The following is a 15,322-nucleotide window of genomic DNA, read 5'->3' as shown; positions in this document are numbered from 1 at the left end:
TATACCTTTTGCACTTAGAAATTAGAATGATCAATCTGGAGAAAATCCTAACTGGGATCCTTTTCTTCATAGAGATAGACTTGAAAACAGCTTAAGCTAGTGAAAACAAGATCTGCCTTTTGTACTTAGAAATTAGTGGTTACCATCTAGAGAAACTCCATTCCTTCTTTTTTGAGATAGATTTTGAAAGTTTAAGGTAAAGGTAGTAACAAGATACAGCATTTGTACTTAGAAATTGTTTTTCTTTCAATCCTTTTTAAAATGGCATAAGTTGCAAATCATAAGTAGAAAGCAGTCAACTAATTTATGTGCTATTGTCAAAATCAACAATGAAATCTTCATTGAAAAGAAATTTTTGAGTTAGTGTATTAAGTGGAACAGCCAGAGTTTTCTCAATTATCCTTGCCTGACTACAGTTGATTAGTTATCTGATTGAGGTACCACTAATCAATCTCCTGGTGGCAGCTACTTTAGGAAAAGGCAGAGTGCCTAGGAGGAGTTTTTTTTTTCTTTATTCAACCCCATATAAAACGTAGCAGCCAGCTGGCCAATTATTCATATTGATAGGGAAGAGTAGTGTTATAGATAAACCAAAATATGGTCAATAAGAAGTCATAGTTTTTAGCTTTGGGGATATGATTTGTAGCACTTATACTGGTGTTACTTTAGGCTAATATTATTGGTTTGTATTCACTGAGAGGCATAGCCTAGATGATGGATATGGGTTGGGAGGGGAGGGAAGGGAATTAGGTAGGATTAAAAATATATTGGAGACTTGGACTTCTGGGAGCCAAGGTGGCAGAATAAGCAGTACATTGCTGTAACTCTTCCATCTTCACCCCCAAACAACCATAAAATAGCACCCTAAAACAAATCTGGAACAGTAGACCAGCAAAAAAGGTGGAGTGAAATAATCTTTTAACCTAAGAAACTTGGAAGATTGGCAAGAATGGTCTGTCTCACTTGTATAAAAGGGCAGCACATTCCAGGACAGGAAGCATCCCAGCAAGCCAAGAGCAAGCCCCACCTCAGTAAGCCTGTAGTATATCCTGAGCTCCAGTATGGTGGAGCAGGCAAACACCGACACCAGGATCCCCCATGTGCCTCAGCACAGCTGGGGACTAGGCAAAGTCCAGCTCCAAGAACTACCAAGAGCTTCAGGGCAGCCCCGGGCAAGAGAGAGCCACTGGCTTCAGTGTAGTCCAGGGGAAACAAAGAAACACCCCCACCAGCCTCAGCACATGTCAGACACCAGCACGAGGACCCCAGTGCAGCACCAGGTAAGCTGCCAGAGCCCTAGGGTATCCAGAAGCACCAGCTATTCCCCATCCCAACCTCTAAGAGCAGCACCAGACACGAGGGTCCCCCATGGGCCTCAGAGCAAAATCAGTGCAGCACTAGGTAAATAAGCATGGCCTATAGCTCCTGGCACAAAAAGCCCGAGAGAGTGCCCCTTCCACTCTGGGAGCAGAGCTCAAATTTAAAAGAAAGGAAAAAGGCCAAAAAAACAAAGAGCAAACAATAACAACAACAAAAGAATCTGACCATAGAAAGTTTTTATGGTGACAGGGAAGATCAAGACACAAACTCAGAAAAGGATAACAATGTCAAAACACCTAAGGGCAAAACCCTAAAGAAAAATGGAAAGTGGCCTCAAGACCCAGAAAGAACTCATGGAAGAGCTCAAAAAGGATCTTAAAAATCATATATGGGAGGCAGAAGAAAAATTGGGAAAAGAAATGAGAGTGATGCTAAGAGAATTACGAAAAAAGAGCCAAGTTTGAAAAAGAAAACAACTGCTCAAAAAGTAGAATTGGTTAAATTGAAAAGGAGATCCAAAAATCTATTGAAGAAAACAACTCCCTAAAAAGCACAATAGGCCAAAAGGGAAGTACATAAGTTAGCTGAGGAAAGTTAGAATTAAAAGTTAGAATTGGGCAAGTGGAAGCTAATGACTCTATGAGACACCAAGAACCAATCAAACAAATTCAAAAGAATGAAAAAAAAATAGAAGAAAATGTAAAATACTTGGTTGGAAAAACAAATGACTTGGGAAATACATCCAAGAGAGACAATGTCAGAATCATTGGATTAACATGAAAGGCATTTGAAAGAATCCACCCATCACTTCAGGAAAGAGATCCCAAAATAAAGACTGAAAGGAACATTATAGCCAAATTACAGAATTGTCAGGTCAAGGAAAAAAATACTGCAAGTGGCCAGAAAGAAATAATTCAAATTTTGGAGAGCCACAATCAGGATTACACAGGACTTAGGACCTGCAACATTAAAGGACTGGAGGTCATGGAACATGATATTCCAGAAGGCAAAGGAACTAGGACTACAACCAAAAATAACCTATCCAGTGAAGTTAAGCATAATATTCCAAGGGGAAAAAATGGTCATTCAATGAAATGGAAGGATTTCAAGCTTTCAAAAAGAGAAGACCAGAATTGAACAAAAAAAAATTGATCTCCAATATCAAGACCCAAGAGAAGCTTAAAAAGGTAAAACAGGAAAAGAAAACATAAAGGATTCAATGGAGCTGAACTGTTTACATCCCTATATGGGAAGATGAAACTTATAATTCTTAAAAATTACACCACTAATAGTACAGCTAGAAGGAATATAAATAAAGGGTACAGGTATAAGATAAGTGTGAGATAATGACATAAAAAATAATTAAGGAATGAGAAAGAGGAGTACATTGGGTGCAGAAGGAAGGGAGAGGTAAAATGGTGGAAATTATTTAACAAGTGCAAAAAACCTATTACACTAGAGACAAAGATGGGAGGGTAGGCAATGTGCATCACTTGAACCTTGCTCTCATTAGTATTGGCTCAAAGAGGGAATAATATACACAATCAGTGGAGTATAGAAATCTCTCTTACCCAACAATGAAGTAAGAGAGAAAAAGATTAAATAAAGAGGTGGGGACTGACAGAAAGGAGGGCAGATCAGGGGATATGGTAGACAGAAGCAAAAATACTAGTGAGGAGGGAAAGGGTGAAAGGAGAGAGAGGACAAACATGAAGAAAAATAGGACGGAGGGAAATAACACAGTTAGTAATCATAACTTGTGATGTGAATGAGATGAACTCTCCCATAAAGTGAAAGTGGACAGTAGAGTGGATCAAAAACCAAAATCCTACAATATGTTGTTTACAAGAAACCACTTGAAGCAAAGACACACACAGAGTAAAGGGCAAAGGGCTAGGGCAGAATCTATTATGATTTAGTTGAAGTAAAAAAGAGCAGGGGTAGCAATTCTGATCTCAGACAAAGCAAAAACAAAAATAGAACTAATTAAAAGAGATAAGGGAGGAAACTATCTCTTGCTAAAAGGTATGCTAGACAATGAAGTAATATTAGTACTAAACATAAATACACTAAGTGGTAAAGCATCCAAATTCTTAAAGAAGTTAAGTGAGTTATAGGTTCATGACCAAACAAGAGATAAAGAGCATTGTGAAATGCAAAATAGATATTTTTGATGATATTAAATTAAATAACTTTTGCAAAAACAAAACCAATGCAATCAAGATTAGAAGAAAAGCAGAAATCTGGGAAACAATTTTTACACACGTATCTCTGATAAAGTCCTCACTTCTCAAATATATAGAGAACTTAATTTATAAGAATACATGCCATTCTCCAACAGGTAAATTCACACTTGTTATGAACAAGCAGTTTTCAGATGAAGAAATCAAAACTACTTACAGACATATGAAGAAATGTTCTAAATCCCTTTTGACTACGGAAATGCAAATTAAAACAGCTCTGAGGTACCACCTCATACCTATCAGATTGACTATTATGACAAAAAAGGAAAATGATCAATGTTGGAGATGTGGGAAAATTGAAACACTAATGCATTGTTGGTAGAGTTGTGAATTGATCCAACCATTCTGGAGTACAATTTGGAACTATGCCTAAAGAGCAAACTGTTCATACCCTTTGATCCAGCAATACCACTACTAGGTCTATATCCCAAAGAGATCATAAAAAAGGATGTATATGTGCAAATATATTTTCAGCAGTCCTTTTTGTAGTAGCAAAATATTGGAAACTGAGGGGATGCCCATTAATTGGGAAATGGCTAAACAACCTGTAGTATATGAATGCAATGGAATACTATTGTACAAAAAGAAATGATAAAGTCAGAATTCAGAAAAACCTGAAAAGACTTGTACAAACTGATGCAAAATGAAATGAGTAGAACCAGGAAAAGATTCTGCACAGCATCAGTAACATTGTATAACGATCAGATATAAATGACTCAGTTCTTCTTAACAACACAATAATCCAAGACAGATACAAAGAACTCGTGAAGTAAAATGCTATCCATATCCAGTTAAAGAACTGATGAACTTTGAATGCAGATTGAAGCATACTTTCTCAGGCACTTTATTCATTTTCGTGGTTTTTTTCCTTTTAATCTGTTTCTTCTTTTACAACTGTGACTAATATGGAAATATGTTTTACATGATAAAACATGTACAACCTATATCAAATTGCCTACTGTCTTAAGAATAGGGGAGGAGAGAGAGAAAAAACTGGAACTCAAAATCTTGTAAAAATGAATGCTAAAAATTGCCTTGACATGTAATTGGAAAAAGAAATAAAATACTATTTTAAAAAATATATTGGGTATATGGGTAATCCATAAAACAAATAATCTGCTTGTGGATCACTTGGAAAACTGAGTGTTCATTACTCTATTTGCTAATTTATTTCCTTCTTCCCCCTTCCTCCCACCTCCACTTTCTCTTCTTTTTTGCGAAGATTGAAATTATTCTTTCCCATAATTCCTCTTCTCATTTTTCCCCTTCTTTCTTTTTTTTCTCTTTCCTTCTTTGAAATAGCAGTCCTGGCTGCCAGAAGAGGATCCTCAGACACTTTGAAGACATGAATCGTTTTCACAGCTGGAGACAGAGTGATTTACTGCAGCAATTCTTCAATTAAAGTGCTTTCTCTTCCACTATGATTGGACCCTACCATTAGGGAATGAACACCTTTTGTAGATGTTAAAATGGATATTGTCCTCCCCTTGCAGAGAGAGGATTAAGTTAGAGGAGCAATAGCCTTGTGAACTGACAGGACTGGTAGGAGAGGTAAGGAGAAAAGAGGGGGAGGGGGAAGCAGTCATTCTTGCCTCCTGGTTCAACTGTTTGTTTTTAAGTTTTTATGTCTCCTTCCCTCCCTCTCACTTTCCTTGAGCTGGCAGTGAACCATGAATGGTCCTTCTTCCCTTCAGTAAAAGATATTTCAATCATATACCTGAAACTTGGAGGAAAAAGAAAATAAAAACGTCAAGACCCATTTTCAATGACATTATAGAGTCATCAAGGTGGCAGAGACTTGTGTAATCATTACCTAGTTCAACTCTCTCAATTTACAGATGAGGAAGTTGGGGTTCAGAGAGACGTTCTTAGGTCGCATGGCTAGTTAGTGACAGACTAGAACTCGGATCTCCTGACTTCTCACTTGCTAAACCACCCTGCTAGTGAAGTTTGTTTTCGTTATCACCAGTAAGGTTGTACATGTATGCGGAGGAAGAACACCATCTCTGGAGCCAGAGGAACTGGGTTCAAATTCTGCCTTTGCCACTTACCTATGTGACCTTGGGAAAGAGGCCCTTTGTGGGCCTTGGTTTCCCCAACAGTAAAAGGAGAGGGTTAGACTGATGACCCTCTTAACTCTCTATCTATGACTTATGATGACATTTATTTAGGGAGGTAAAGTGATTTGCCTTCTAAGGTCATACATATAATAAATGTTAAAGGTGGGATTTTAACTCAAGCCTCCTATGACAGAGTCAGTGTTCTTCACCATTTTTACATTCAGAAGACTTAAGTTTTAGTCCTGATTCTGATATCAACTGGCTATATGACCACTGTCAATCATTTAACCTCTCTGGGCTTAATTAATTTAAGGACTTTAATTTTTAGTTAGTTAACTTTAATTAATTTAGGGACTTTGTTTCTTTTTTATTTGTATCCCTAATACCTAGCATAGTGGGGAGGCGAGGGGTTGGAGGCAGCTGGGGTTAGATGATTTGCCCAGGATCACAAAACTAGTAAGTATCTGAGGCTGGATTTGAACTCAAGTCCCTCCTGACTCCAGGACTCTATCCACTGTGTCACCTAGCTGCCACTATAGTGTTTGACACAAGGTAATGATTAATTAATGTTTTTTGATTGATTCATTCATTCATATATTCATTTTATCAATGAGGAAACTTGTGCCTAGAAATATAAATACAGACCAAAGTTACATAGCTAGCTAGTGGTAGAACTGAGATTACAACCCTGACTTTCTAATTATCATTTCATTTTTCTATCTACTACATCATGATGAGAAGATCAAAGGTTTATGAAGGTTGACTAGTAGGTACCAGATGGTCATATACTTCCCTTTTTATTATGAAAAAGGGTAGGAAGACATTATCAATCAGCTGGTGAACATTAATTAAATGTCTGCTATTTGCCAGCCCTGTATTAGGTGCTGGGGAAACAAAGAAAGAAGTGCCTTTAAAGGGTTTATATTCTATCTGACAAGACAAGATATACATAGAAATTCAAAGGAGATACAACCTGATTTTGTAGGGGAGGCACTAGTGCAGGGGTAGGGAACCTACAGTCTCAAGGCCACATGTGGCCCTCTAGGTCCTCAAGTGTAGCCCTTTGACTGAATCCAAACTTTACCAAACAAATCCCCTTAATAAAAGGATTTGTTCTATAAAACTTGAGCTCAGTCAAAAGGCTGCTCCCAAGAACCTAGAAGTCCACAGGCTGCAGGTTCCCCATCCTTGCCTAGGACCTGATAGGACAGGGAAAGTCCTCTTGAAGAAGGTAAGACTTGAGCTGTCTTTTTTGTTTTGCTTATTTATTTTATTTTTAATTTATGGAATAAAACAAGCATTTCCATAACATAGTATAATAAAAAAGATGATTGTGCACGAAATTGCAAATCTATTATATACAACTTGCCATTCCTTTTAAACATATAATAAAGTTAACATGTAAATTTCTTCCCCCCCTTTTTTCCCTCTCCCCACCCCAAGTCTTGAAGGAAGTCAGCAAAATAAAAATCAAAAGTAGATTTGAGGGGGCAGAACCTTTGAGGAATGGCAGATGTGGTCAGGGCAAAGCGACAGAAAGGAGAAGCAGAAGAAATGTAAGTAGGCCAGTGTGGTTTGATTGTAGAACACATGCAGGGGAATAAGGTATAAGAAGACTGGAAAGGGGGGTGGGGCACGGAAGGGCTTAAACAAAGGAGTTTATTTTGGGTCAACAGCAACAGGGGCTCACTGGCCATGAGGGGTCATGTGGTCAGGCCAATGCTTTAGGAAAATCACTTTGAGCAGCTAAGTGGAGACATAATGGAAGCAGGGAGAGATGTGAGGCAAGGAGACAAGTCAGAAGAACACTGCAATAGTTCATGCAAGAGATGACGATGGCCTGCATTAGGTTTGGGACTGTGTGAGTGGAGAGAAAGGGATCCATACAAGAGACGTTGTGGAGCTAAAACAGGAGAGTGACATGCTTAGATCTGTGCTGTAGGAATTTCATTTTGGCAGCCTTACGGATGATGAGCTGGGGAGGGGAGAGACCTCAGACAAAGAAAGAATCCAAGCGAAAGGTCATAGGATGATACACCCACACCCAGAGGGAACTCAGAGGCCATCTAGTCCAACTCCTTCATTTTACACATGAGGAAATGCAGCAAGGTTAAGTCACTTGCCCAAGGTCATACAGGTAGTAAATATGAGACGTGAGATTAGAACACAGATCTCTTAACTCCAGAATCTACCCTTTTTCCTGTACCAAGGTGATAATGGCGTGAGTGTTATGGAGAGGATGGATATGAGAGATGATGTGGAGGTAGAATGGCAAAGGCAAATAGTGGGGTAGGAAGGGCTGGAAAAGGTGAGGGGTCAGGGATGAGCCTGAAATTCTAAACCTGGAAGGATGGTGATACCGTCCACAGAAGTAGGGATGTTGGGAGGAGCGAAGGAGAAAAATACATTGCTTTAGAAATGCTCAGCTTGCAGTACCTATAGGACATCCAGTATAAATGCCTAGCGGACAACTGGCGACATAGGAAGAACTGAGAAGAAATGGTTGGATAGGTAGATCTGGGAATCACCTGTGTAGAGACAGTGTTTATACTTGAGAGGAGAGGAGAGGAGGGGAGGAGACAAGGGAGAGGGGAGAGGGGAGAAGGGAGGGGAGGGGAAGGAGCAGTTTCCATTAGGTGATTAAGTCAGAAGCAGGATTTCAAAGATGTGAGAAATTAGTGAAATGAGAGGAAGTGGAGGCCTTGAGTACAAAAAACTTTTTCTAAGTTTGGCTGAAAAAGGAAGGAAAGATACAGAACAATAGCTTAAGGGTCCAGAGAGGATTTTTTTCTGTAAGAATGAGGGAGCCCTGGGAATGTTTACAGGTAGCTAAAAAGGAACCAGTAGATGGGAAGAGATTAAAGATTGGAGGGGAGGGGATGATTATGGAGGAAATCTACCAGAAGAGATGGAAGTGGTCCAGATCACATGATCAAGAATATAAGTCAATGGGGTTGGTCTTGGTGAGGAGAAGGATGACCTCTTTTATTTTTTTGGAGGGGGGAAGGCAGGGCAATTGAGGTTGAATGACTTGCCCAAGGTCACATAGTTACTAAGTATGTCAAGTGTCTGAGGCTGGGTTTGAACTCAGGACCTCCTGACTCCAGGGCCAGTGCTCTATTCACTGTGCCACCTAGCTGCCCCCAAAGGATGACCTCTTTAACAGAAGCAGGAGTGAAGGACAACAGAATGGGGGGAATAATCTCAAAGAATTTGGGGATCCAGAGTAGGAAAACAAAATTTGCTTTTAGTGTATTCTTAAGACAATGTTCCATGAACCATAGTTATATTCTGAGCAGCCCTTTATTCTTTGGCCTCCCTTGCTTTGAACTGGCTAAGTAAGCTGTACTGAGCTTCTCAAAGCAGATGATTTATTTCTATGTGTTGGGATTTCAAAGAGGACTCTCCAGAGAGTTTTAGTATTTTAGAGATGGCATTTAGAAACCCTTAGTGTGCATTTGTATTTCAGGACTGTTCATCTTAGACCCTGGGGAATAAACATTTAACTACAAACATTTATTTAGCACCTACTATGGGATGGGCAGTCTGGTGTAATTGGAGAGAGGAATGTAATGTCCTGGAAATCAGAAAGACCTTAGTTCAATCCCAGCTCTGACACACACTGGCTGGGTGACCCTGGGAAAGTCACTTCACAGTACTCTAGGTGGCTCTCTAAGACTCCAGTGTTAAGACATGGGCATGCATTAACAGATGGAGTTTCTTCCCTTGGGAGGAGTTCCCTATACCTTTGAAACTACAAGTTTAGCCCTTATGAACAGAGTACTATAACTATTTGCTGGAAAGATATAAATTCTGGCTAAGACTCAGTCCCTGATACCATCCATCTTAGGGTCTAATGGGAGGATGAGATACAAACATAGACAACTGTTACACATGACATTACATGATAAATGCATTAGAGAGAAGGTGATAGGATCATAGATCAACGCTTGGAGGCTATCTAGTCGAATCCCTCCCCACCCTTTTAGCCAGTCAGTTGATAAGCATTTATTAAACACCAAGTGCCAAGCAGGGTACAGAAAAAGGCCAAAGATAGACCCTGCCCTCAAGGAGCTCACAGTCAAATGGAAGAAGCAACAGGCAAATAGCTGTGTACAAATAAGCTATGGTATAGGATAAATAAGAAACAATCAACAGAGGGAAGGCACTAGAATACCAAGGCCTAGAGAGGCTGATTAGTAAGCAGTAAAGCCAAGATCTGAATCCAAATTCTGTGACTCCGAATCAAGGTTGCTGGTTTTTTCTCTTCTGCCCATCACTGCTCCTGGAATGAGGCCTTAGGGGAGCCACCAAGGCAGATCTAAGAATAGTTCAGAAATGCTGCTGGCAAAAAAGCAAAAGAACTTAGAGTATTTTTCAATTCCCTCCTTGGGAAAGTAAAGACATTGAGCTAAATGCTCTCTAAGGTTCCCATTTAGCCCCAACAGTGGGTGATTTCTTTATCATTGGCCTAGCATCTTTTATTTTTCCCAGGAGCCCTAAGAACAGGCACCCTCTAAAAGGGAAAGAGAAGCTGCTTTCCTGTAGAAATCAGAGGGCTACAGAATCTTGGAAAATTCAAAGGTTTCACATCTTACATTTCCGTCCAGGGCCAATTCAACAACCAAACAAAAATGCTGCCAGTGTTCAAAAACTATAATGAAACAACCTCCATCCCAATGTTTTCTTGCTTTACTTTTACAAATCATATAAAACTTCGATCCCCTAGGTAGGAGCTAGGGAGAAACTATGGGCTAGAACAGGTTTTGAAGCCTGACACAAGGCTTCATATTTGGTGGTTGATCCCTTTACTCAGCCCACAGAGTTGTGCCAAGTTGGGTGTTGGATTTGAGGGCAAACTACATGGTGTGTTTCCTTCTCTCTCCCTTCTTCCTCCATTTTATAACAGCAAAGTGAGAAATTACTATTATTCTGCCTAGAAAGAGAATGGGGGAAATTCACCAAAAAGGCAACATGTAGCTAACTGAGGTACATATGTAGAAGGAGGGAAAAGGCAAAAACCCCATTCTGCCTTGAAGATGGTCAGAGGGTTTAAAGGCTGGTTGTATGCATATATGAGTTTTTAAAAAATCTTATCTTTATTTATGTGCTTTGTTTTTATATCACATCTATTTCTAAAAATGTCCTTCTCCCTCCCATGCCCAATAAGCCCTCTTCTTTTTATATCTGAAATACTTAGCACAGTGCTTGAAACACAGTAGAAAAGAAATGTTTATTAATTGATTGATTGAAAAAAGGGAAATAATTAGAAATTGAGGGTTGCCCATCAGTTGGGGAATGGCTAAACAAACTGTGGTATGTAAGTATGGAGTACTATTGTGCTATGAGAAATGATGAGCAGGATGCTCTCATAAAAACATTTAGAGACTTGCATGGACTGATGCAAAGTGAAATATACTGTCTACAAAGTAACAGCAATACTGTAAGATGATCAGCTGTGAATGAGTTAGCTATGCTCAGCAATTCAGTGATCCCAGACAACTCTGAAGGACTTAGGATGAAAAATGCTCTCCATCCCCAGAGAAAGAACTGATGGTGTCTGAATACAGATTGAAGCATCCTTTTTTCTGCTTTCTTTATTTTTCTTGAGTTTCTTTGTCTGTTTTCTTTCATAAGATGACTATTATGGATATGTTTTGCATGACTACACATGTATAACCTATATGGAATTCCTTATTTTCTCAAGGGGGGGCCTACAGGGAGGAAGGGAGGGAGAGAATTTAGAATTCAAAGTCTTAAACATGAATGTTAAACATTGTTTTCATATGTAACTGGGGAAAAATAAAATACTAAATGAAACATAGAAAGAGATATCAAAAAAGAAAGAAAAGAAAAAAGGAAAATAATAACAATAGCAACTGTATGCTAAGCACTTTATAAATATTTCTTATTTGATCGTCATGACAACCTGAGAGGTAGGTGCTGTTATTATCCTCATATTATAGGTAAGGAACCTGAGGCAAAGAGTTCATGTAGCTTGCCCTGGGTCATACAGCTAGTAACTGTCTGATGCCAGTTTTTAATTCAGGGCTTCCTGACTCCAGACTGTACACTCTATCCACTGCACTATCTAGTTGAAGAAAGGTTCGATAAAACCAACTAACACATAAGCTAAGTATTGAGAGAATATTCACACCCATAGTCCCCCAGTTCTACAAAGAAGGGAGAGAGGTGTTTTTTTTTTCAACTCTTTGGGGGTCCAAGGCTTGGTTATTTGCATATATAGTTTTGGCAAGGGATAAAACTTTGGATGTGTGATCAAAGGATATGAACAATCAATGCTCTAAAGTAGAACGGTAAATAAACTACTAATAATCAGATGAAAGAACACTGCAAATTGTCAATAATTAGAAAGACACAAGTGGAACAACCCCAAAAGTTTCACTGCATGCCCAGCAAATTGGCAAAGATGAAAAAAAGATGAGAATAGTAAATGTTGAAGAGACTGGAGAAGGACAGGCAAATTAATGCATTGTTAGTGAAGTTCTAAACTGATCCAACCATTCTGGAATACAATTTGGAATTGACCCAGAGAGTCCACTTATTGTATACCTTAAGACCACTGACAAGAAAAAAGGTTCCATATGTACTAAAATAGCACTCTCTGTAGTAGCAAAAAACTGAAACCCATTGATTGGGGAATAGTTAAACAAAACACGGTACATGAATATAATACAGTAATTACTGTGCTATAAAAAAAGATGATCATGGTGTATATGGAGAAGAATGGAAAGACTTATATGAGCTGATGCAAAATGAAGTAAGCAGACCCAGGCAAACAGACACAGTGACTACAACAATATAATGGGAAGAACAACCATAAAACAATCAAAACTTTATATTGTGAAATTATAAAGGACAAGCTTGGTCCTAAAGAAAGAACCTCCCTGCTCCTTACCAGAAGTAGGGATCTATGCGTGTGGAGCATTGCATACATCATCAGGTTTCTTTAATCTGTTGATTGTTTTTTTACAGATTTTTTTCCCCGTCTTCTTTCTCTTTAAGAAAAAAAATTTTTGTTGTAAAGTATGGATCTCTGGGAGGGGTCACAAGGAGAGAGATACAGAGAGGAAGGTAGGCTAAGAGAACTAAAAGATATCAATAAAAATCTATTGCAGTGAAACATAAAAAGAGGAGGTGGGTTTTTTTGGTTTCCACTTTGGTACCTTTTAAGATAAATATAAGGAGGCAGCAGCATGGAGTAGTGGATTTTGAATTGGCCTACAGGTCAGGGAAAGCTCTGATGAATACAGTGGTCTCATGCCCCTGGGAACATCACTCAATCTTTTAGTGTTCTAGGTAACCCTTTAAGACCATACATTGCAGAGAAAGTGCTGACCTGCATTGGTAGAGGGACTGCCCTCATTGGGAATTCACTATACCAGTGAAACTAGAGGTCCAGGTCCCATTCCATGAAGAGAAGAAGAAAGGAAAAATTGCCTTGACCTCAGAGCTGTCCTTACATGTGGGTAGAGCACTCAGCTGCCTTATGTTTCAAGGCATACTATAAACATCTGAACTCAGATACTTAACTAGCTGGGTGACTCTGGGCAAGTCACTTAACTCTGCCTCATTTCCTCATCTGTAAAATGAGCTGGAGAAGGAAGTGACAAACCACTCCAATATTTTTGCCAAAAAAAAAAAAAACTCTGAATGGGGTCAGGAGGAGTTGGACACAATTGAAAACAACTAAACAACAACATAAAGATCTTATCTAATACCGTGTTTCCCCAATAATAAGACCTATCCCGAAAATAAGCCCTCCCCTTACCGTGTAAGATTCCTCTAAAACAAGCCTTCCCCCGAAAATAAGCTCTATTGAGATTGCTACTGTAGTGAAACGCATGCTGCGCTCCGAGCCGCATCCAATCAGAGATGCAGCAGTGAGCGCATCATCCTGTTCTTCCCCAGTGATTTGCTTATTGAATAAAGGTACATTTTTTTGTTCACATTTACCTGTTTATTAAAATTGCTGTCAATGTTCATTAAAATAAGCCCTCCCCTGAAAATAAGCCCTCTGGTGTTTTTCTGTCCAAAAAAAATAATAAGACAGTGTTTTATTATCGGGGAAACACGGTATGATCTCTCCCCCTCTTTCTATCCCAATATTTAAAACTTCAACAATTAGACATTAATTTGTTTTGACATTTTAATATTCCTGGTAGGGACAAGAGAAGTATCTACCACTTACACATTAGTAGGAATTAGTTTAATCAGACTTTTGTTTCACTAATGGGGACTTGAGATTAGATTGACTGAAGGAATGAGAGTTTTGATTGGTAGTGCTAAAAAGAAAGGCAGTTTTGGAAACCATGGAGAGAAAGGCAATTTGAGTGAGACACAATGAAGGGATTTGGAAGCCCTACACAGCTGGAAAACTAATTGAATAGAGAGTTGAATTGAGTCAGAAAACATGAATTTGAATCAGGTTTTGCTACACACTACCTGTGTGACCTTAGGTAAGTCATTGAACCTCTCAAGGCCTCAGTTTCCTCACAAAGAACTTGGCCTAGGTGACCTCTAATATTATTACTAGAGCTAGACCCATGAGTTTAAAAGGAGGTGAGATGGTATTAGGAAGTAAAGTATTAGGAAGAGGGCCACAGAAAGAGACGACTGGGTCCCAAGACACATCTTGTTTGCTACAAAATCTCAACAGGGGTCATCCTTGCTCAGCCTGGTATTGAAAATGAAGGAGATCAGATTCTAATCTCTTTTTTAAACTCCCAACTTTGAAACATAAAGTATATTTTCTCCAGTTCCAAAGCCCAAAGTCATCCCATACAAATGCTGGATGTCAGGTTCACACATGTTCAGGTTTCCAAGTGGTAAAATGGATCACTCAAAGCCCTACAATTCAAACAGTCTTTTTTATACTGAAAACATATTCCAGTGTCTTCAGGTAAAAGATAAAAATAGATAAGGCAAAGTAGGTCCCATGGGGTCTCCAGAGCTTTCTACTGAAGGCTTAAAAACTGTTTTTATATTCTTGTCCAAAGAACCAACAGATAGGTCATAGATCAATCCACCTGAGGGCAGAGTAAACACAAACTGCCCACATCTGCAACTTCTTCACTTGAAATAGTTCAAGCCAATGGTAAGGAATGTGTGTGTATCGGGGTGTGTGTAGGGGGAAATCCTGGTCCACAATAACACACCAGAGCCTGAACAGGCCATAAATATCTACATTTTAATAAGACTTACCATGAGGGGCTTATTCTCAGGATCAACTGCCTCCATCTGGTAAATGGGTCCAGGGCTTGTTTCTTCCAAAATATAGAGCTCTACAGCTACACAGGAGTTCAAAGTATAATAACATTTAAGGATATAAGGCAAATATGTAATTCTGATGCACATAAGAAAAACAAATAAGGAACCAAAGTTTCTCAAGTATGGCCTAATTTATCAAACCTGAGGAGTCACTATGTAATTAGAAAGGAGTAGACAGGCAGACTGACAGTGGGCTGGATCTTGAGTCAGGAGAACCTGGATTTAAATTCCCTTTGCTGTGTGACTTTGAGTAAGTCCCTTAATTTCTGTGCTCCTCAGATAACTACTAAATTGAAGAAGGGTTAATGAGCTAAATCCATTGGCTGATTGAGTTCCCAAACCAATGAAATATTGACATATGAAGAAACACCCTGTTTACAGGGTGCATTCAAACAAATCATACAGTGC

General features: G+C 39.1%; 1 protein-coding gene across 1 annotated transcript in view; it reads right to left on the bottom strand.

Moving 5' to 3' along the window:
* CDHR3 (cadherin related family member 3) overlaps positions 1–15,322 on the bottom strand; it is a 101,739-nt gene that overhangs the window by 67,895 nt on the left and 18,522 nt on the right. The window contains exon 4 of the mRNA XM_069106962.1: positions 14,849–14,934. Within this exon, the coding sequence (XP_068963063.1) occupies positions 14,849–14,934 (86 nt within the window). The remainder of the gene's footprint in view (positions 1–14,848; positions 14,935–15,322) is intronic.

This window comes from Petaurus breviceps, unplaced genomic scaffold (assembly GCF_028583685.1).
Source record: "Petaurus breviceps papuanus isolate PSGF00001 unplaced genomic scaffold, PetGlider_PUasm1.0 84, whole genome shotgun sequence".
In the NCBI taxonomy this organism is placed as follows: domain Eukaryota; kingdom Metazoa; phylum Chordata; class Mammalia; order Diprotodontia; family Petauridae; genus Petaurus; species Petaurus breviceps.
This window is presented reverse-complemented; position numbering and strand designations above follow the sequence as displayed.